At 40.0% G+C, this 21627-nt stretch overlaps 1 protein-coding gene across 4 annotated transcripts in view; it reads left to right on the top strand.

The window, feature by feature from the left end:
• Positions 1-2538: 2538 nt before the first annotated feature.
• Positions 2539-21627, top strand: part of LOC115334655 (interleukin-5 receptor subunit alpha-like) — a 37048-nt gene continuing 17959 nt past the window's right edge. For 3 of the 4 annotated variants that reach the window (XM_029999110.2, XM_041119558.1, XM_041119556.1), the window contains exons 1-6: positions 2539-2622; positions 8436-8568; positions 9252-9421; positions 10205-10860; positions 20886-21085; positions 21444-21598. In XM_029999110.2, the coding sequence (XP_029854970.1) occupies positions 20983-21085; positions 21444-21598 (258 nt within the window). In that variant the 5' untranslated portion in view covers positions 2539-2622; positions 8436-8568; positions 9252-9421; positions 10205-10860; positions 20886-20982. Of the gene's footprint in view, positions 2623-8435; positions 8569-9251; positions 9422-10204; positions 10861-20384; positions 21086-21443; positions 21599-21627 lie in introns of those variants that run through there. The other variant, XM_041119557.1, reaches the window with a different exon arrangement.

Genomic DNA, 21627 nt, shown 5'->3' with positions numbered 1-21627 from the left:
GTACCATCGTTTCAAGCCAAGCCACTGTTTTCTGCTTATTGCTTAGGGTCACTGCCCTGCACAGGAGAACAAGCCTGGTGCTCTGGACTTCGTAACAGCCATTCCCAGCTTTACACTGGCCAACCTCATTTCCTGCAGACGGGTGACAAAGCAGTAACACCCGCCTCCACAACTTTTCCACTTGACGTGTGCACATTTTTCTGGGCTGGGTGAACTCAACACATAGACCAGGAAAAGTGCAAATGCCCTGAGTGTACCAAATCAACACTATGTCACTCGCCTGTGCTCGTGCCCTGGTCCCACGAAGGTGTGCAATCCCCTTTGCCCTCTGGCTTCAGAAGCTGAATGTCTTCTTTCCCACTGCATTCGGCAAACAGTGCACACACAGTGTGGTGCTCACACAGCCGGTTGTGCACTGTCCAGGCACGGACATCCACAACTGCCCTTGTCAGCAAGCTCCAAAATGAGTAAGCCCGAGGCTTTTTTGCCATCTTGACTGCTTTTGACACTGCAGAGTGGGGCTGGGTCCTGGAAGATGTTTGTCCAGCAAAGCAACTTTCTGTGAACTGAGAAACATAACACCTGCCTTTTCATGTAGCCCATAGCACAGTCTGGTTACAGAGCCCTCTGCCTTTCTCACCTTTAAATAATTTGAACAGGAAAATGAAGTTATTAAAGTAGGCAAGAGCATGTAAATCTGATTACTTATAATGTTCATTGAGTGTGCTAGTCGTACTATATGTATCTGTTATATGTCACTGGAGGAGTGGTAAATCAGATCAGATCTGTCCTGATTCTGTCTGTCTGTATCTTGTACAGCTTCATTCCCATCAGCCTTTGTTCTTGTTGCTTTTCTGGGCAGAGGAGGATTCGGGGGATTTCTTGAGATGTTTCCTCTTCTTCAGGTCTCAATTCCTCAATTTTATTCACAGAATAGACAATAGGACGCTAGCACGTTCTCTGCTAAGACACTTCATTTCAGGACCTGCAGAAGTAAGGCCTTTTGTTCTCTTTCTCATTTTCTGTTGTAGACACTTCTATAAAATTGGACTGAATTATGGTTTTGGGATAGATTTTTATCAGTGAACCTGAAACCCCATTTTCTATAAGGTATGTACAACCTGCCCAGGTAGATGACAATAATGCTGTAGGTTGGAAGCTAAACAACTGATTCTCAAATGCATCCATAAGTTGCACAGAATGAAACAGGTCTTCCATGGAAAGGATGTAAGTATGTAATCACACTGACATCAAAACTCTTCAGTATGGCAGGAAATACTAGTTGTTGTCTAGTGGACACAATCTGCAACCCTGTTAATAGTATTTTCTAGTTTAATAGATGAGAATTTCTCAGAACATTTAACATTGTTAGAGGAATGAATTATCCAGGAAAACAACTGTAATAGTCCTGTGATTTCTTGGATTTTTTTTTTTAGTTACTTTCTTTAGTCCATTGGCAGGATTGCTGCTTTCTAAAGTGTCAGTTAATTCTACACTCACTTTTGAACTATTGACAAAGCCCGTTGACACCGTGTCCTTGGACCTGTTAAGGGCAGATTGCCTACGGAAAAAAAAAAAAAGGAAGTTAAAGAAATGGAAGGATTTAGAAAGCTCAAAGCAGGAAAGACTCCAAATCCCATCAGTGGTACATACAAAATCCTAGGCAATCGGACACTTGATATGTACTCTCTACATGCCAACCGGGAGGAAAAAATATGGGAACTGATCCAGAACCCTAGGCATCACTAGGTAATCTATCAGTGAACACATGAGCCTTCAGGTGAAGCCACTCATGAAAACAACAGTGGGATCATGCATAATAAAACTAGGGATGTTTTCTTTGTGCTTGTGTTTTGTTCAGACCTTAGTATTTAATTTAGCTCCAAGATGTGGTACCTGGTGAACTTGCATGAGTTTCACTCACTACGTCTTCCCTGAAACAGTGTATGAAACATTTGCAACTAAAAGCTAAAAATCATGACCTAACCTCAGGAAACAAGTGAAACTGCCAAAATAGAAACAAAAGAGCTTCAGTGATGAGAGTTCCAGGTAAGTTCTAGGTAAGGTACACATTGCCACATCTTTCAGATCAACTGGCAGGTCTTACAGAAAACACAGAAAGGTAACCATCAAGTTGTGAGATGTGTTTTTATATTATTATGTTCAGGTAGAACAAAAGTTAGTTTGTGATCTTGGGACTAGTGTGCATTCTCCATTTGGCCACTGAGGAAATCTCGTTACTTGTGACATCTTGCAATGACTAGAGAAAATTCAGTCAAACCAACCCTACCTCTGTAGCACCTGTGGCAAGATGCCAAGTTGCCACCAGATGAGCTGTAACACTTTGTAAGACAAGTGCTCGCATGACAATCCAACACGCAAGTTACTCATGCTCTGTCTACTGCTGAGATAAAGAAAAAATCCCAAGCATCAAGTGGTAGTCTACTCCTGCAAGGCAAAGCACAATTTTTTTTACCTTTCTTTTTTGCATCATTTCTGCATCCTGAGCATGTGTGTGGGAAGGGCACGCTTTGGCAAGTAAGTGCCTGGAATGGCTTCCCTCAAAACTTCTGCAAGGGTCCACAGAACAACACTCTTTCCCAATGGATGCAGCTACTACAGGTAGGTTTCATGTTTCTAGTGTTTCTCCCACAAGCTGAGGAAAGGCTTAGGACACACTCACCTGTGATTTCCACCTTGAGCTCAGCATGCAGAATTGGTTGTGCCTGTCTGTCTTTCAGAGAACTTCTGTGAATGCTGGGCTATTTGTTTACTTCAGGGAAGAACTAGTTTTCAAGCTCTATTTAGGCTTGCAATTCATTTCCAAATGAAATAGTGGAAATCTCTCCTTGGCAAGCTCTCAAGGGGAGAAAAAGTTTTAAAATGTGCTCTTCCACTGCCCATTGACTGTAAAGTTGCCCTGGCTGAGATACTTTCCCTGCAATAATGAATGGCAAAAAAGGTGAAAGTTCACTGCAAAGCTGCACTTTAAAGGGGCATCTTGGTTGGCAAAACAGATCAAAAGGTTTAGAATAGAAACTGAGAGAAATAAAGGAAACAGAGCAAATTGTATAATCAGTAGCTACTCTAATGCAGTCACAGCTGAATAAGACTTGACCTAAATTGTAAGTATTTTCCTTTCTTTTTTTACTGATTAGCTTCCTGTGCAAGAAATAGAAAATACAGATGGATGGTGTTCATGCACGTATTGTGGTTAACAGCAGATAAAGTAATGCAGTATCAGCAAGGGCAGTCATCAGTTTCTTCTTAGTTAAGAGAAAGTGTTGCACTTTGTTAATTCCCTTTCTTCTAAAGACTACTAGTTTACATAAAAGTTGTTCTGACTGCTGCTCTGTAGAGGAATTGAAAGAGCCCTGGTAGAGGATAAAGACAGTGCTGAGACATTTGTGTCTACTCAGCTTCTGCAATTCTTGAAACTGGACCCTGCAGATTCTCAGAACAGAATTATTCATGGAACCCTGAGTCCCAGCACTGGAGAAGCTTGACCATGACGTAACTGTTACAGTGAATTGGGGTACAGGAAACTGGGCTGGTACAAACGCCTTAATTTATTGTCAAGTGAATTTCCGTAATTATGAAAATTTTTCATATAGATTGGAAAAGTTAAAACCTTCAACATTTATACAGAGTAAACAATATGCTATCAGTTTCCCTATAGACAATATAATGAACTATATGGAATGTATGACTTCATGAAAATTCACAAAATGCCTAGGACCACTCTGCAGTGGATTTGGGGTACTACATATGCATCCCAGTCTTGTCATTCAGAGTCTCATGATCAGTATTTGAAGTAGACATGGATGTTTTCACCAAACCAGTCAACTTGAAGATGAAGTTCCCCTTAGCAGCTGTGCAGTCTGAAGGATGATTTGGTTTGCTTAATGAAAGGGAGGAGAGTTGCATGCCAGAGTAGTCTGAAAGCATCCTTTACCTTTAGACCAGTACATTTTACCACAGACTTTTTGCATCAATCTGGATTCTTAAAACCAGACTAATTGTACAAACTTTATAGGACTAGCTTTGACACTTTCAATTTAAAACACAAGAATTCAAAGATTTGCATTTAGTCTTCATAGCTAATGCTAAGAAAGAACACTGCTGTTGTAGTCAAGAAGAATCTGATAATCAAAAGAGAATCTTTCATTAATTTTTATTTTTGTTTCTCTGGCTTAATCTATTTTAAATTTATCACCTTTTATGGGAGGTATCAGAAGCAGAAAGCAAGTGATATTAGCAACTTGGTTATGGTTTTTGCCTTTTTTTTTTTAGATTATTTTTTTATTAATTCCACCAAGAAATATACACTTCTGTATAGTAGAATTGCCCAAGCCCGAAGCTGGCTTCAGGGCCAGTCACATTTTCTGTAGAACACAAACACTGTCTTCACCTTTTTGCACGATTAAGCTATGCTTCAAATCTTACAAGCAGAGTTTATACCCTTCCAAGAAACAGGGCTATGAATCTATTGGCTGAATTTGGTTAAAATCTGCAAATACCACCAGGTCTCCTCAAACTACAGAATCAGCTGATTTTTGTCCAAACCCCTCCTTTTCCTTTATTTGTGGCATACAGTCAAAGCTATTTGTTTTTGTAATGAATAAGACACTCTGAGACTGTAGCAAGGAGTTTTGTTTAAACCTTTTACTCCTTCTGTTTTGCGTTTTAGAAGAAAAGGAGAAATTGCAGGCAACTGCAGCTGGTAATATGCTGACCTCACATGGTGAGAGAAGTGTAAGCAGAAGTTTGCTGGATATAAATTTGTCCATAACAGTGCAGAGCTCCAGACACCTAGCATCTCTCGGTATAGGGCTATCCAGTAGGTACACTAGATAGCCCTATCGTGGATATTGCACTACTTGGAAGCTGAAATGTAGCTCAACTCCTCACTGTGTGGTGGTGACTGGTCCCAATGTTTGTTTTGACTTCAGTTTACAAGAAGTAATTTTTCACCCTATTTCCTTCACTTTTGTGATTTAGTTTGCTTGTCTCTGATCCTAGGCTACCATCATGTGGCCACTTTGAGAATCTTCCCAAGTAACAGAAAGAAAGACTGATTACTGAGCCTGGAAAGCAGCAAGGTACTGCCTGCGTACAAGACGAAGGCCACATGTAACTTTCAGAGGGCTTAATTTTGCTTCTTGATTGCACTCAGTCATCCCTTATTCAGACACTCTGCCCTTTGGTTTGTGTCTGTTTTGTTCTGCTTTACTTCTTTTTCCCCAAATACTGCAAAACATACCCTAATTTCAGAAGGAAAAGGTGCAAATTGTTCTGTAAGTAGTAGCATTGGGCCACTCCATGCATTAAACTCTAAGACATAGGTTTATCTATGCTGGGCATTGCTGCCCGCACATTCCAAACTCAGAGTTTCAAATCATCCTTATGTAAATCCCTTCTGTAAGGCCTTTGATAGATCCCCCCACAACATTCTTGCCTCTAGACTGGGGACATAGCAGTTTGACAGATGGACTGTTAGATGGCTATGGAACTGGCTGGATGGCTGCATCCAAAGCCTTACAGTTGTCAATGGCTCAATGTCCAAGTGGAAACCAGTAACAAGCAGTGTCCCTCAAGGGTTTGTACTGGAACCAGTACTATTTGACATCTTCATTAATGACATAGAGACTGGGATCGAGTGCACCCTCAGTAAGTTTGCAGATGACACCAAGCTGAGTGGGGCGGTTGATTCGCTAGAAGGAAGGGATGTCATCCAGAGGGACCTGGCCGGGCTTGAGGAGTGGGCCTGAGCAAACCTCGTGGAGTTCAGTAAGGCCAAGTATAAGGTCCTGCACCTGTGTTGAGGCAATCCCCAACATCGATACAGACTGGGGGATGAATGGCTTGAGAGCAGCCTCTGTTTAAACTAAAAAAGGGCAGATTTATATTGGATTTAAGGAAGAAATTTTTTACAATGAGGGTGGTGAGACACTGGAACAGGTTGCCCAGAGAGGCTGTGGATGCCCCATCCCTGGCAGTGTTCAAGGCCAGGATGGATGGGGCTTTGAGTGACCTGGTCTGGTGGAAGGTGTCCCACTTGTGCCGGCAGGGGTGAGACTTGATCTTTAAAGTTCCCTTCCAACACAAACCATTCTGTGATTCTATAAAATATGATTGTAGTAAACACTCTCCAACACTCATGCTTCTGAGCTATTATTTCAGACTGGGAACCAAAGCAGACAAATATGTAAACCTCTGATGCTATAGATTTGCAGCTGTCAGGGTAGGAATGGAGAAACTTTGTACCAAATAAAGGCTCTTGTACTGGCCTAATTTTTATTTATGTAGTAATGGAAATAGTATTTAAAAAGAAACCACATACTTAAGATATTCATTGCAGAATGGACTTGGATTCTTTGCTGGAGCTCTTCATCAGGAAATAATCTATGTTGGAGTCCATTACAATTTGAAATCTATATCCAGTCTCCAACCAAATAGAATGTTTATTGTGGTGTTAGCATGTCACCTTACCCTTTTTCTCCATGTACAAATAATTGTTTAAAAAGTGGAAAAATGGAGATAGTTTAGATAAAGATTTTTAGCTAGATTTAGCTTAGACATTATTAACTCCTGGTTGTAGCTTTTATTTTATTTTTTTTTTTTTTTTTTTTTTTTCCCAGAATTAAAGCTCTTAAACCTTTTTACCAAAACATAGTTTCTGTTAAGAGAGTGTATATACTGACAAGGAGCAGATCAATGCTGAATTTGCAAGCAGGCTGACTGACCAGACCAAATTACGCTTTTGTTCACAGTCATTTTATACATTATAGCTCCATACAGTGAATGTTAAACAAGACTTCAAGGATGGGATTAATTTCTGAAGTGTAGATTAAAACTGCATATTGTAGTCATCTATACTTTAGTTACATGACTATGTGCTCACTTCAGTCTGTGAAGAGAAATGGATACTTTCTGGGTGAAAATGAACAGGGTGAGGGGAATGTTGTTTTGTCAGAGTGTATTTCTTTTCATTGACAATAATGACAGCTGAACCTGATTTGTGCCAATATAAATATCTCCACTGAAATGACATTTCTTCATTTCAGAATTCCTTTGCCTTTTAAGTTGCAATGACAATCATCTGATTATTCCCAGAAAGGTGATATGCACCAGTCTGAAATTGTGGTTATACAGCAGTAACATAAGTACTTTCATTTCTTTCCCTTGCACTCACTATTATACTCTGACTCACAGAGAATCGTGCTCAGGTTCTTCAGTCATTTCCAGCCTAGGCTATGCTGAGCATTGTGTGACAAAATATTAAGGAAGGAAATTAATGGTGTTCTTCCTCTTCCTTTCTGTATTTCTTAGTAAACTTTGCCTTATCATGTTCTAATCGTTACTTTCTAGTGAAGTTTTGCATTAGAGCAATTTTCTTCTTAGAAGTACCTCATTCGTTGATCTGTTTTTCAAGTTTGTGAGGTACACTATCTATCTGAGCTAGTTTTGCTTTTTTTTCTATCAAGTCTTTTTAACACCTATTTACCCTCTATTTTTCAAGTTGGTGTGTTTTTTCCTTTCAGATATTCAGAAACATAGAGTACTTTTTAAACCCTAAATATTGAATAGTTGTTAGTACCCTTTCCAGCCATATGGGGGTTGTGTCTCTGTTACAGCAACTGTGGTTTTAGCTGTAAAGCAGCGCACACTGAGCTGTTGACCCTGTGAGATTGCCTCAGCCTCTCTGATACGCACTTTGCTGTAGCAGTGGGCTACTATTTCAAGAAGCCATAAATGGGTGCAGTGCAGGTAGTAGGCTAGTGAAGGAGACCTTGCTTGTTTACATGGCACTTCAATTCGGGGAGCTCTTCTGGTAACCTAGTGTATGAGCATCTCTAATACGACGACTGGGGATGGTGCTATCTATGCTCAGCAGTGGCAGGATACCTGTGGTGCTCTTCAAGACATAGTTGCTCGGTGACTCTCCTGTGCTTCAAACTCTGACAATCCCCTCTTACCACACAGCCTTTATTTTAGTGATAATGCTTATTTAGTCCAAATCTCATGCAAAGACCAACTGAAAAGGCCTTGATAGTCTTTGTCAAATGCAGACACCCTGAACACTTCTGGCAGTAGTCTCTACAGGAGGTGTGTCTAAATATAATACTCGTATAGAAAAGTTGAAAGGGTAAGCAGTGACCAAAGTCACATGACAAATGACAACAAATCTTCTCCAAAGATTAGGTTACAACAGTAATGTGTTCTGCATTATCATTAATAAATCTATAAAGCCTCCCGTAATATCTACAGTGTTAAACATTCCCAGGCTATTTTTGAATAGAAAAGATCCCAGGAGTGGCTGCAGTCCATCTTCATCATACTGACATGTCTTTTTCAGATTTAGATGCCTTCTCTACTGACCTGTTGATCACAATTTTTTCTTGATTTGGCTAATCTTCTTTCAGTTCAAACAGGACATGTCAAAAACCCAGCCATGTGGTCATAGGTCTGATCTAATAGGGGATGATCAATGTTAGTCTTCCACCCGGCAGAATGGAAGAAAAGCATCTCTCCAGCAATTTCTCCTGCAGGTATTGGTAACTCCAGGTGAGATAAGGTAAAAGAATGTACATCAGCTGCAAACATTATCTGCTTCTGTAGCACTATATGGTCTAAATCAGTTAAAAGTCATATTTTGGTGCAATGTTGTGGTGGGTTAGCTTTGGCTAACAGGCAAACTCCCACTCCGTTTCTTGCTCACTCCCCCTCCTTAGTGGGACAGGGGGAGAAAATAGGAAAAAACGGGAATGAGAGCTCATGGGTTGAGATAAGGACAGGGAGACTGCTTACCAGTTACCACTGTGGGCTAAACAGACTTGACGTGGGGAAAATTAACTTTTATTTATTGCCGATTAAAATAGATACAGGTAGTGAGAAATAAAAAGACAAACGTTAAAACAACACTTGCCTCCTCCCACCCCTGCCCAGGCTCCACCTCATTCTTTCACTTTGCATTCCTCTACCTCCCTGAGCAGTACAGGGGGAATGATGGGGGCTATGATCGATACATGAACCGTTCATCTACACTGCTCCTTCCTCCTCGTGCTTGTTCTCTGCTCCAGCATGGGTCCTCCATGGGCTGCAGTGAATCTCCGCTCCATGATGGAGCACTCCCAGCTCCTCTTCCTCCTCCAACCTTGGTGTTGCCTCTGCTTTTTCTCACTCTTTTTGCTCCCTCTTCCTCTTTCTATCCAGCATTTCCCCCACCTTTCTTAAATATGTTTTCCCAGAGGTACCACCACCTTGGCTGCTGGGCTCAGCTGTGTGCTGCTGTGGGTCCATTGGAGCCGGCTGGAATAGGACACAGGACAGCCCGTGGTGTCTTCTCACAGGGGCCACCCCTGCAGTCCTGGCCACAACTATCACCACATCTAGCCACCTACACCCAATACATGTTAAAGTAAGTTTCTAGTGCTTTGCTTTTTCTTCCTAAAATAAACAGAAGAGTGAATTAATATTGAGCTAGAGCTCAACAGCACTTTCTCTGGGATATCACCTGTGTACAGGCATTCTCACGAGCGGAACAGTTACAGGTCAGAGTATGCAGGAACATTTCTTGCTCCTTAACTTAGATATTATACTTATTCAGAAATAATGGCCCAGTCAAGACAGGTTACTAGCAATTTCAGGAGAAGATGAAGTGTTGAATAGTCTTCATGTGATGTACCCAAAAGAGGCTTTGGTTTAAGTATGGGCCTATTTTCCCAAAGCTGAGATCCTAATAGATATCTATAGGTTAGTTGTTGCTAGAAAAGTCATTCCAAACCCATAGGGTGGGATTCATCTCTAATGTTAACCTTCTAAAAGTTATATCTGATTCAGAGTCTCACCCAAGAGGGCAAGACTCTGAATTATCCAGATTATTTATCCAAATTATTAATTTGCTCTGCCTTATGGGATGAGATTAAACCTGTAACGGACACCTAAGTCATGACAAGTTCATTAATCCTTATTCTCTGTGAGGGGAACCCAAGGTTCTAAGCCCAAACGTAAGGATCTTTGACAGATACTTAAGTAACGGCAGATGAATCTTATCCTCCTGATGTAGAGATAGGTCTTTGCACAGTGCTACGAATGGCTCCTCTGCTGATACCGGTACTGGTAGTTTCAGTGGTGAGGTTACCTACTACAAATTAGCTAGCTCTATCATGTTTGCACAGTGTTTACTCGATCCTCCCCTCAGTTTTTTCCAGCTATTGGAACACTTATGCTGATTCTTCAGAAATAAACCTTTGTTAAAATAAGGAACAACTGCTAAAAAGGAAGAAAAATATTCAGCCACATACACTTGTGAGATAAAACGAAGTGGAAGTGGCTAAATTAAGGTGACTCAGCCTAAAGCAAGGAGCAGTTTAACAGAGTGATGACAACCCTGATTCAGCTGGGCAAACTTTGAGTCCTCTTGCGTCAAGAGGGCTGGTACTGCTTGCATGATCAAGTGCACTAGTAAAGGCTGGAAAAGGAAGTAGTGCCTGGGACTGAACAAGGATCTGACTGATTTACTAGTTAGCTGACCCGGTTGCACACAGGGAGGTGAGTAAGCTGTGGGAAAAGTGCAAGTAACATTGGACTAAGTGCAAGAAAGGATTTGGAAATGTTAGGCAAGCTTGATCCATGGTGGAAGCTACAGCTTTGAGAAATCACCTCAGAATGAGAAGCATGTCTCATTGGGACTCTCCAGGATGCTAAATAGGGAATTACCTAAGCTTCGCAGTTGGAACCAGCATCATAGAGGGCTGTATCCTCTCATCTTGTCCGTCAGAAACGTGTGTGTTCTTCTTGTGGGACTGAAGGCGTGCATCATGGATGGACTGCAACAGCTGTGAAGCTCTGCCAAAGGTAGGTCTAACAGCATTCCTTTTTTAAACTTCAGGCAAGGTTCATTCCCTTCTCTCAAATTCTTCCCAGAGGCAGAAACCCTCACCTCCTTCTCTGTCGAGGAACTTAGAGCTGTGCTAGAGCAGCCCTCCTCTGACTGACTGATTTTAACCCAGCTTCTCTCCACTTCCTTTGTTTTCTATCCAGTAATCCTCAAGTGAAAAACTTATTGTTTAGTCAGAAAAATCAAGTACCCTCCACTGGAAACTGCAAAAAACCTCTGAACTCTCAAATTATTTTCAGGCAAAGTTGTAGATTTCAGAATACTCTTCTTACAAAACTTTCTAAAATTTAGAATAAATCAGATTTGTTAAACATCTAACACTTTAAAATTTTATCAAAATATTTCCTGAATTTTTTTTTACTGATGACAAATAACAGTGCCTGTGGATAGGTCAGTCTTTTGAGTGAGTGTAGAGCTGCTTCAAAGAGCATGTGTAATGGTTGCTCCAAGCTGAGATACAGCAATACTTCAGAAGTGTCGTGACAAACGGACACAGCTTACTGCCTTTCAGTGTGATTTCTTGCTCAGTGTATGCTCACTGATAGGAAACTGAGAGACCACAAGAATGCAATGGAAGAATTTTTGTTTATGAGCTCCAGATTAGTGATAAGGACATAGAAGTCTGAATGAGCACAATTATCAACATTGACCAATATTTAAGAGTGCTGAGCAGAGCACCTAGAAATGTATCTTTCTCTAATATAGAATGAATTTTTGAAAATCTCTCTAGGTGAAGTGGCCAATGATTTTGTTACATGGTTCAGTTGTAAAAAGGTTGTTATGTTTTGGAACTGGGATTAGCAAAAGCTGTTTCACAAGCAAGTCATTTATTTACTTGTGCTTGGCAGATGGCTAGACATTTTCCCTCTGCCTGTCTCTAGTGATCTTTATTTCATCAGACTGTTTGGTGATGAGTCAATTTTCTTTCAACTGAGTTGTAAATGCAGCTCTTCACTATTGTGATCTTGGGCAACTAGAGTTTGGTAGGGGAGGAGTGTCATGAGAGTGAGAAAGTTCTTCCTAAAATGATGGCTATAGCAGGTGGATAGACTTTTTGCACTCCAGATTTGGCTGTGTAAAGGACACTGATATGCTTGTCTTCACTGAGAATGTTACTTGCACATACATGTTGTCTTTCTTGGTAAGGCAATGAACGCCCCATGGCAGCACTAGAAGACTCCTTATTGAATACCAATTTGTGAGTTGAAAGAGTCAGATGGAGGATGCAGAAGGCAGCACTTTACAATATCTTCAGTATTCTAGAGAGGAAGCAGTCTTTTAATAACCATTTGTGAATCAATTAAAGCTTTGCCAGTGACAGTTCTAGGTCTTAATAGTGGAAGAATGAAAATTAAGACTTGAAGTTTAAAGACATTATAAAGATTGTTTTTGAGCACCTGAAATGTTTTCTGCATACCAACTGGGAAGGAAAATAGAATGAACCATTCTGAAGGATATTCTTAAATGAATTGTATACAGGAAGCATGGAGAGAAATTAACAGTGCTCCATTAAAGGAATGGAGTGAAAAAAAAGGATTTTATTGAGAGTGCATTGCTTTTTTCAATCTGCCCATTTTTAAAGGTTTTGCCCAAACAGGGGGAGAAGACATTGCATTTGTAACATTTTTAGGGGTCTGAAATTCAATTGTAATGAGCAGAGATCTAATCAAAGCAGTTTACAGCATGATTTATCAGATTTATGGTATGGAGGTGAGATAAGTCTCCTCCCTCCCCTTCCCCCTTCTCTCTCTGTGTAGTTGACTCATTACTTTAGCTAGATCTCTATTAGCTATAATGGAAACCTGGACAACTAGTTCCTTGAAGACATCAGTTTACAGGTGTCTGAATCCTAGTCCTAGACTGCAGAAACCCAAATGGAGGATTAATCCCATCCCCAGACTTGTGACTGAGAAAAAAACTGAGCATGTATCTTAAGACCTTCCCCACGTGCCTCCTCCCAGCAGGGTCTGCTCATTTGTTCATTCTCTGTCCATACTCTAGGTACTCCAGGTAGCTAAAGTCCTGCGGGAATGCATACACATCTAGGAGGAGGATACTCTACAGATTGATGCGGTGGTTTAGTAGCTCAGTTTCATTCTGTTAACTGGGAAAGCCGGGTGATAAACAGAATTAAAGAAGGAGGCATTGAGGTCTCTGCCTCCTTGAGACATGCAATGATATACGTGCATCTAATAGTAGTTCCAATACAGAAACAGGCACATCACACACCTGTGACCACGTGGAGTTGCTGTTTGTGGCACAACAGCCATCAAAAGATTCAAACTGACTCTAAGAGCTAAGCATAAATAAAGGCAAACATGACATGTTTTGTTAGTCTCTTATTTGATTCCACAAGTTTGTAGCTGATAAAGTATATATATAAAGTATTCTGTTGTCAGTGCTTGAATATCTGATCAGGAATATTTGCATAAATTAGCAATCAGATGCCAATATATACGCTCTTAACTGTCTAGGAATTTTATCTGTGTTAGGCTATGTTTCAACAGTTGCCTTGAAAGAAGGATAAGGTTTATGAAATACAGCTTGTCTTTTATAATACAGCAGGCTCTATTCCTAGAAATATTCAGGATGCATATCTATTGTTTTCACACTAAAAGATAAGTCATTCTTTCAAGTCTTAGTCTCTTAGGCTGCTTGTCATCACAATTATTGAGATTCATCACTGATCTGACCATCACCCCAGAGGGAATTTGTGTGCATAATGAGATATCAGCTCCTGATCAGTGTTCTGAATTTTTCTTGGTAGTTCACAAAGTTTAAAATGGAAATTTCAGAACAGTAACAATTCCTAGCTATTTCAGCTATTTCTAGTGTGGTTTGGAAAACTTGTATAATCTCTCCATGCCTCAATTCCTCACTCAGAAAAGATAAGGGGTCTGGTTTTTCCCATCTTTCCCTCCCCTTTCTCTCCCCCATTAAAAGTAGTGCATACCCTAAGGTAGATGTTAAATGCATCTGATTTAGTCTAATGGATTTGAAACCACAATACTATCAGCACTACCTTTATAATTCAAACCTTTCACTGATTCCTCCTGAGTAGCTGAGAACAAGCATGCCTATATGGTATTGCATGCCTTCATAGGGCTCATTCCCACCCCGATGCGAAGTCAGCATACCCTACAGTGCACCCCAAAACTGCACGTTGCTGTCTTATAAATCACTGCATGTAGGATTTGACTGTAATTGATATTAACCTTTACGGATGTAGAAAAACAGAGAAATTAGAACAGAGGCATCGTATCTGGAGTTTACTTCCACTGTCAACAGATGGCTATTTGCTGTAGTTGATAATTTTTGGAAAGCAAAGAGACATCTTCTCAAAGAAATTACTTTCTCTGGCAAGCTTTGCATTGATACATGTACATATGCATCTATCTAGTTTGGAAAGTGTTACAAAAGTAATCTGCAACAAAAGAAACGTTCCATTTTGAGAGTGCAGGTGCAGAGTAGAAGGCCACATGGACAGCTGCCATCCCTATTATATGAAACAGAAACATGAGATCAGCTTCAAAACAGGATTAAGAGACCCAAATAGTGGTAATTTAGTCACTGCAGCAGTAAACTGTGATGTCAAAATTCCCTTCTGTTAACAAGCACTTATCACTTTCAGGACACTCCCTTTACCTTACTGATATCCTTCAAGTCTGCTTCTCTACCCTTTTTGCAGTAAAACATTTAATTTCCAACAGGCCAAATCTCTGAAACTTCAATTCCACATCAGTGCAAAGCAAAAGATGAGGTTTTGCCCTCTTCCTCCCTTGACATAAACAGAGGCGGAACTAAAGAGCACCCCAAATGTCCCCAGCGCATGATTACAAACACTGGCTGTGCTAAGGCAACAAACTAGACTTCGAGGGAATGCGAGAAGGGAAAACACACGTCCTTTAATCACACGCATGGGACTTCGCTGGAACTAGCTCAACACAGGGTTCAGATGACTACGAGGGGAATGGCTGCTAAGTACTAAGTGTTGCTTACAGCGCTGGCTTTATGGATTGTTAGCAGTAATTCCTTTTTACAGGCAGCTAAACCCTGGGTGAAGTACTGCACAGTGCATTGGCTTTATGGATATTTTTAATTATATGACATGCTGTTTTGATCAGCCCAAATCCATATGTGGTTCCAATGCAGCACTTTGATGAACTGGAACTATTATTCAGTTCAGTGTGAGAGTCTACTAAGGGTGGAAAAAAGCATTGAATTCTTACCATTCTTGCTTTTCTGAATAAATTAACAATGTGTGAAAATTAAAAAAAAAAAAAAAAAATCCCTGAGGTGTAGCTTCCTTTTCATCTTTAATTATTTTAAATTATAAGAAAACTCCAGAAAACATACCACCAGGTAATGAATGGCTGTTCTCTGAGTCAGCAATGTTAGTATGTTATTGCTGTAAGAAAACAGGAAGAAACATGCTGCAATTACTAATGTGCTACCACTACTTCAATGTACAAATCACACTTAAACCAGATGATAGAATTTGTACGTTTTGCTAATAAGCAGAAGACACAATGGGAAAATAAGTTTTCTACATTTTAAAAATGAAGTATTGGGCCTGTGGTCATGTTTGCTACTATTACCATTGGATATGAGATTCTAAGTCACACTCTTCTCACTTAAATACAACATACTTCTAAATATAGTCAAAGTTCTCAAGAAGCATTTACCTCACTTTATGTAGTTCCTTGTTAGAAAAGTATGAGTTTTGTGTGCCCCCAACTTAAGCTCATGTCTGATAAACTCCAGAACAAGGGTGCCATTGGATTCAAGGCATTAGAGGTAAAGGCTGTTGGTTTGTCCTTGTGTTGTATAATTGCATTATCTAGTGTTAACAATAAAATAACACGTGGACCTAACTATATTCTTTTCTAATCTAAAGCCAAGATTAACTTACTGAATCTATGTATAAGGGAAATCTGGATATAAAACAGTCACAGTAATCACAGCAAAAAATATGTTATTAAAAGAAACAGGCACATGGTATACACCCAAGATGCAAAGCAGCAGTTTTTAAGGCTTTAATAGTAAGAAGTTGAAACATTCCATTGGGCTTTTGTATGACAACTTTTTTTTTTTTTTTTAATGTATTTTTAACATACGTACTGAAAGAATAAAAATATTTCCATACTTAACTGTAACAACCTCTGCCTGGGACGAGGGTGAAGATCTTTAAGTCTCTACCACTTCACCTAACAGCCATCTAAGCGAGAGGGATGCATGGCATCCTTCCTTTGTCAGCATTTCTCTGCTGTGTGCCCAGTAGCTAAAGATGGGGAAAAGCAAAGCAGAAAAGCCAGTTTCTGTGCTCTGGAGGGGATCACACCAGTTAGTAAATGAAAGAAAATATATTCCTTGATCTCTTCAGCCCTTTGTAGCAGTGCTTGTGAAATGAGACTTTTAAGAGGATACTAGCTTGTCCAAATTTGGCATTTTTTTTAAAAGGCAGTAAATAATGCATTCTTGACACCTTAGGTTCATTTTTGCACCAAAACCTGGGGTCACATTCTCATTGAATAAACTTTAATGTAAGTGCAGAGGCATATCTGTTCCGAACCACATTCCCAGAAAAAACTGAACAATTTTATCCATTATTCCCTCTCCAAATTCAGCTGGAATACAAGATGGAATACAAAATATCAGCTTGTATGAATAAAGTGGTAAGTTGATTTCAAACTCACTTACTACCAAGGCAGTCAAACCCTGCAGAATGCCACTCATGCTGGCATGGCTTGTGATTGCATATGCACTAACTGCAAACTAACCTCATTTACAAAGTAAACCTGGTAGAAGTAGGACAATTTCAGAGGCTAGGCTGGGCAAAGCTTCAGATATGAAGAGTAAAACAGACAGTCAAACCTGTTCAAAATGTAAGATTTATTTGTTCTTTTTCCTCCATTAGTTCTGTGACTTTTGCTTATCTGTCTAGTTTGTGGTTGGTTTTTTTTTTGTTTTTTTTTTTTTTTAATTTGGTGTGCAGTGAAAGATGCTTATTAGCCACTGAAAAACCAGGAGAACAATGGCAAGTAGGGTATAATCTTTCTTGGATTTTAATTTCATAGCCACCACTTGCACTATGTGATTTAATTTCTTCCATAATCTGACTTTTTCTTAAAAGATAAAAGCTCATTACAATATGTAAAAAGTTTCAAAATCTTTCTCTTCCACGTGCAAAGATTAAAAATAGTAACAGCTCTGACCATGGAGTTAGTCATCCAGAGGTGTGCCTCTTTCACAGGATTTCGAAGAACTTGGGTAAGGTTCCAGTTAGTGTTCGTGTATTCGGAGGTGTGCTTCGGTCCCGCAGTGGGAAGCAGCACTGGCAACGGGCTTTTCTGAGGGGGTGTTCTGCAAAAAGGGAAGTCTCTTGAATCAATTTCTCATTATAGTCTTAAATCAAGACATTCTTCAGTGCTGATCTCCTCTGCTTCTCAGCCCAAGCGATGCATAGGTATCCGGGATTTAATGAGCATTAAAATGAAGGTATGTTTTGAAAAAAGAATGTAAATGGTATTGCTGTTTTGACTCTTCAGCTACCCAGACCTTTAAAATGTATTTGATCTACATTGTTTATTTCAGCATTCCTTAATCAATTTCTACATTGTCTACTATCAAATATGGGGGCTTTGAAAAATATGAATTGACAGCCTTAAATGAAGCATAAGTTTTAGGTAGTCTTAATCAGACAAACACTCCTAGTGATTCTCCCTAGCTAAGACTGTGCATTAGAGCCATGAATAAAAGATTTCATTGCTTAATGATTGAATTTACCCTCTAAATTAGGCACAATATATTTTTCAAGAGCACTTGAAATTGTATTTTTGGACAATTTTACTATTTTTTTCAAAGAAAATATTAAAAAAAATGCTGTTTCTTAAAATGTTAACTTTTGTATTTAGGAAGATATAATAATCAGCCCCACAAATTTTTCAAAAATTACTTTATTCAGACACATGGACAGTGAACAGACCAACACTTCAGGAAACTCTCAGGTCTCCTGAATTTTTAAAACTAAATGGTTAATTTTCCGCACACTCCAAGTAACAGCTCTTAAGTTTTGTGAAGATTGGTTTTGCGAAGATTGGTTTTGCTACTTTCATTTTTCTTGCCCTGGCTGTCTACTTCCCAGATTCACCAGATGGGTTTTGCACAAACCCTTACAATCTCTGCAGCTGCAGTGGCGTATGGGCTGGCAGCTCCCCTAATGTTACCTCTCCTTCGCTTACTCCAGCAACCTGCGGTTGTAAACCAGACATCGCTGGGCAGCAACCAACAGGCATTGGCTGTAGTTGAAGCTCAGTAATGAAAGCAAAGGGATAAACAAAAGAAAAAAAAAAAAAGTAAAATGTAAGTGTAGTACTGTTTTTAAATATTAAGAATACTTTCCTACTTAAAAAAAAAAAAGTATTTTTTGACAGTGCACTGTTTGGAAAGCAATATTTGTTTTTTCTTTATGGTTATTTTTTAGATTATTGAGATAATTTCTATCCCATTAGATTAACTGGACTGTCTGTAAGTATATTTGGCTAGTGTGCATTTCTCCAGAGACAAAAGGACCAAAGAATCTTTTTTAAAAATAATTTGTTAGGCAGTGAATTTTATTTTGCACCTCATAGACTGAATTTCAGCACCATATGCTAACATAAAGCTCTTTGTAGCACAGGATTAGAAACACACGGTCCTGTCTGGGTACATCTGAGAAGAAATGTTCTGTCTTTCTGCTCATCTATGCGGGCATAAATGGAAATATGCACTCTTTGACAAGTCGTGAATCAAAAGCATTTTACGTATGGATGGCTTTTCGTTCCCTCCTGGTCACCTGGGGTGTCCTTATGTTGCAGTGCTTTTGCTTTGCTGTTTTCTGTGGACGAATTAATTGCATGCAAACATCAGGAATACCCTATGGGGTCAGCCCCGCAGTCTCTCTGCTGTTCTGGCGGCAGCAGCGGCAATAGGATCGCATCCACAACTCCGGCCACCTCCTGCAACCCATTCCCCAAGTATCCCCCCAGCACCTACAGCTGCTGAGTCAGGGATGTTGGAGGGTACATCCACCTCTAACACTTTTTAGTAGCTTTTCATGTACCCACTTTCTATGAATTTGCCTGGTCCTATTCGCAGCCTGCTGAGGCTGCCGACCATCGTAGCGCCTGCGGGAGCAAGGTGCAGGAGTTCATTGCACACCGAGTGGAGAAGTGCCTCTCGGTGCTGTACGAAAAGTACTGCTAGGAACAAGTCACCTCTGGGAAACAGCAATGATCTCTCCTGAAATGTCTTTCTTTGTCTCAAGCTGGTTGTTTTTTTCTAAGTTTATTCGGACTTACTTTAAAAATCTTTCTTCTCTGCCCCTGTGTTTCCTCTCTGCAACTGAATGCATTTGTATTATCTCACAGATGATTTCCATTTTTGTTTCTAACACCAAAAGTTGTTGCTTCTTTAAGATTTATTTTGTTCCTTTTCCTGTTTTGGGTCGCCTTTTGACTTGTGTTTTCCACAAGTCATGTTAATATTAGCCACAAATATTTTAACTTGCTTAGGGTTTTCCATCATTTTTCCTTTTCTCCTGATTTAAATAAAGTACATACATGTTCCTAGGACTATTTTTGATTGTTCCATCTCATGGGAATGGATGAGCCCTTTACAGCCACTACATGTTGAATCATAAATCCTTGAAAGCTCCTTGTTTTCATTTTACATTTTCCCTGACTTTTCTCTTGCCACACACCGTACCATTCCAGGGGCACCATTAATGGCACAGCTCACCCTTTCCCTCTCCAGGCAATTAGAACTGGCTTCTTTCCCAGGCACACCAAGCAGAAGAATTGACTTGCATTTTTTGTTGGCCGTGTGCATGGTGTGGCACGCAGACTACAACTGCTGCAGCTGCCACAGCTGAGATCAGTACCAGAATGAACCAGTTGGAGGAATGTCTGCCTTAAAGCATTTTGTCGTGGTTTTTCATAGCACTTCATAATCAATGACAGCATTCATTAAATGACCTCTTGTTCACTGCATTGTGCCAAAATAGCTTTATAAATGAATCTATATGTATTTGTATAAGTGTATGTGCATTTTTTTTTTTTCCAGGTAACCTCACTGCAGATTTTTGGACGTGCTGAACATTCACATATTTTCCTCTACATGACCAGTGCCACTTATTAGTCAATGTATTGTGAACATTTTGATATGGCTCCAGGTGTCCTTTTGCTGATCCCTGGATAACATACATAGAGTGTGTCTGAGTATTTAGTATTGAAAACAATCAGAGCCAAGATAAATCGGTTAGTTTGTGATTGAAAGACCCTGAACACAGAGGCGTATTAATTCTGTGGAGAACTCAGAAGGTCTCAGAACTGGTTTTACATTAACGCAACCTTTGAATGAGTACTCAGCCGTCAGAGAAACAGAAATCATGTCTTTCTAAAACCAACTTTGATCAGTGTGGAATCTGTTTGCTTACTGTATCCCAAATTTAGCAAACACCTGGTATACTCTCGGTAGTATTAGCTTTTGCAAATGGCAGGATTCATCTCTTCTCAGATAGTTACGGTTCATATCTTCCTAAAGCAGATATACCTAAACCAGATAACAGGAATCACAACCCAGAAGTGACAGCTGCTCTACTGTCACTAGAGCCTAGGTAACTCACACAGATACAGCCGCTGGTTTTGTATCTAGCCAAAGTTATGTCAGGCGGCTCCTACCCAAACTGTCTGCTTTCAGTATCGGTAGTGTCGTATCTGTGGTGTTGCCTTGCAATCTAAGCGGTACTGCCATTCAGAACCAGCTCAGTATGGCACACGTCCTCTTTGGCCCTAGTACCCAGTTAAAGAGTGGGCTTAAATACATTCTGGGAAGAGAAGGCACCGATCAACAAGACCCATTAAACATATGTCATTTCATATTTACTTCTTATACCTTGGACATCACTTAAGCAGTTAAGTGTCTGTTTCATATTATTTCACAGATGCAAAATGAAACCATCATGTTCTAACTCCTTTTTCAATCAAACTTGGAACTAAAGAGTCTCAACTTCTGCAGACCTGTGGCCCCAAGCATTTGCGATGGCACGTGTCACAGTCGTTCTTGTCATGCTGATATTAAGTTTTTTCCAGCGTAAGACACCGATTTCCACTAGCTTGGCAAGTGGACAAGAAGATGTAGTGGGTAAGTAAAGTATTAAGCAACAGTTCATCCTACGATAGCCATCCCAGATATCTAATCTAAACTTGTTGTCAATGCACTTTCTACGGCCCATAGAGAGAAACAGAGAGACCTGTGCTAGGAGAGGTGTCCAAGACAGGTAAAAGTGAATCATCTAACATTCTGAGAGCTGCAAATAGGTAAACATGAACGTCACTACTGAAGTCAGTCATATTCAACAGAGCTCAGAAACCACCATGTCCATGTAAGAACAGAGCTCCTGGGAGAGCTACTGGGTGTGCAAGCCTTGCTGAGAGCCAAATCCTTTGTGTACACAGCGGTGGGCCCTCTCTTCCTCTATGTAATTTCACTGTAATTGCAGATACACTTGGGCTACATAATGCTCTGTGGATTATCAAGCATGAGTCGAGAGTCATTCTGTACTGGAATGATAACCTGACAAAAGAAGAAACTGAGAAGTACACTGTGAAGTATATTTTGAGTTATAAATTCTTCAATACCAGTCACGAATGGAAAGTAAGTTGTTCAATGGTTACACATAAAGT

The sequence above is a fragment of the Aquila chrysaetos genome, chromosome 23 (genome assembly GCF_900496995.4).
Source record: "Aquila chrysaetos chrysaetos chromosome 23, bAquChr1.4, whole genome shotgun sequence".
NCBI lineage: Eukaryota > Metazoa > Chordata > Aves > Accipitriformes > Accipitridae > Aquila > Aquila chrysaetos.
This window is presented reverse-complemented; position numbering and strand designations above follow the sequence as displayed.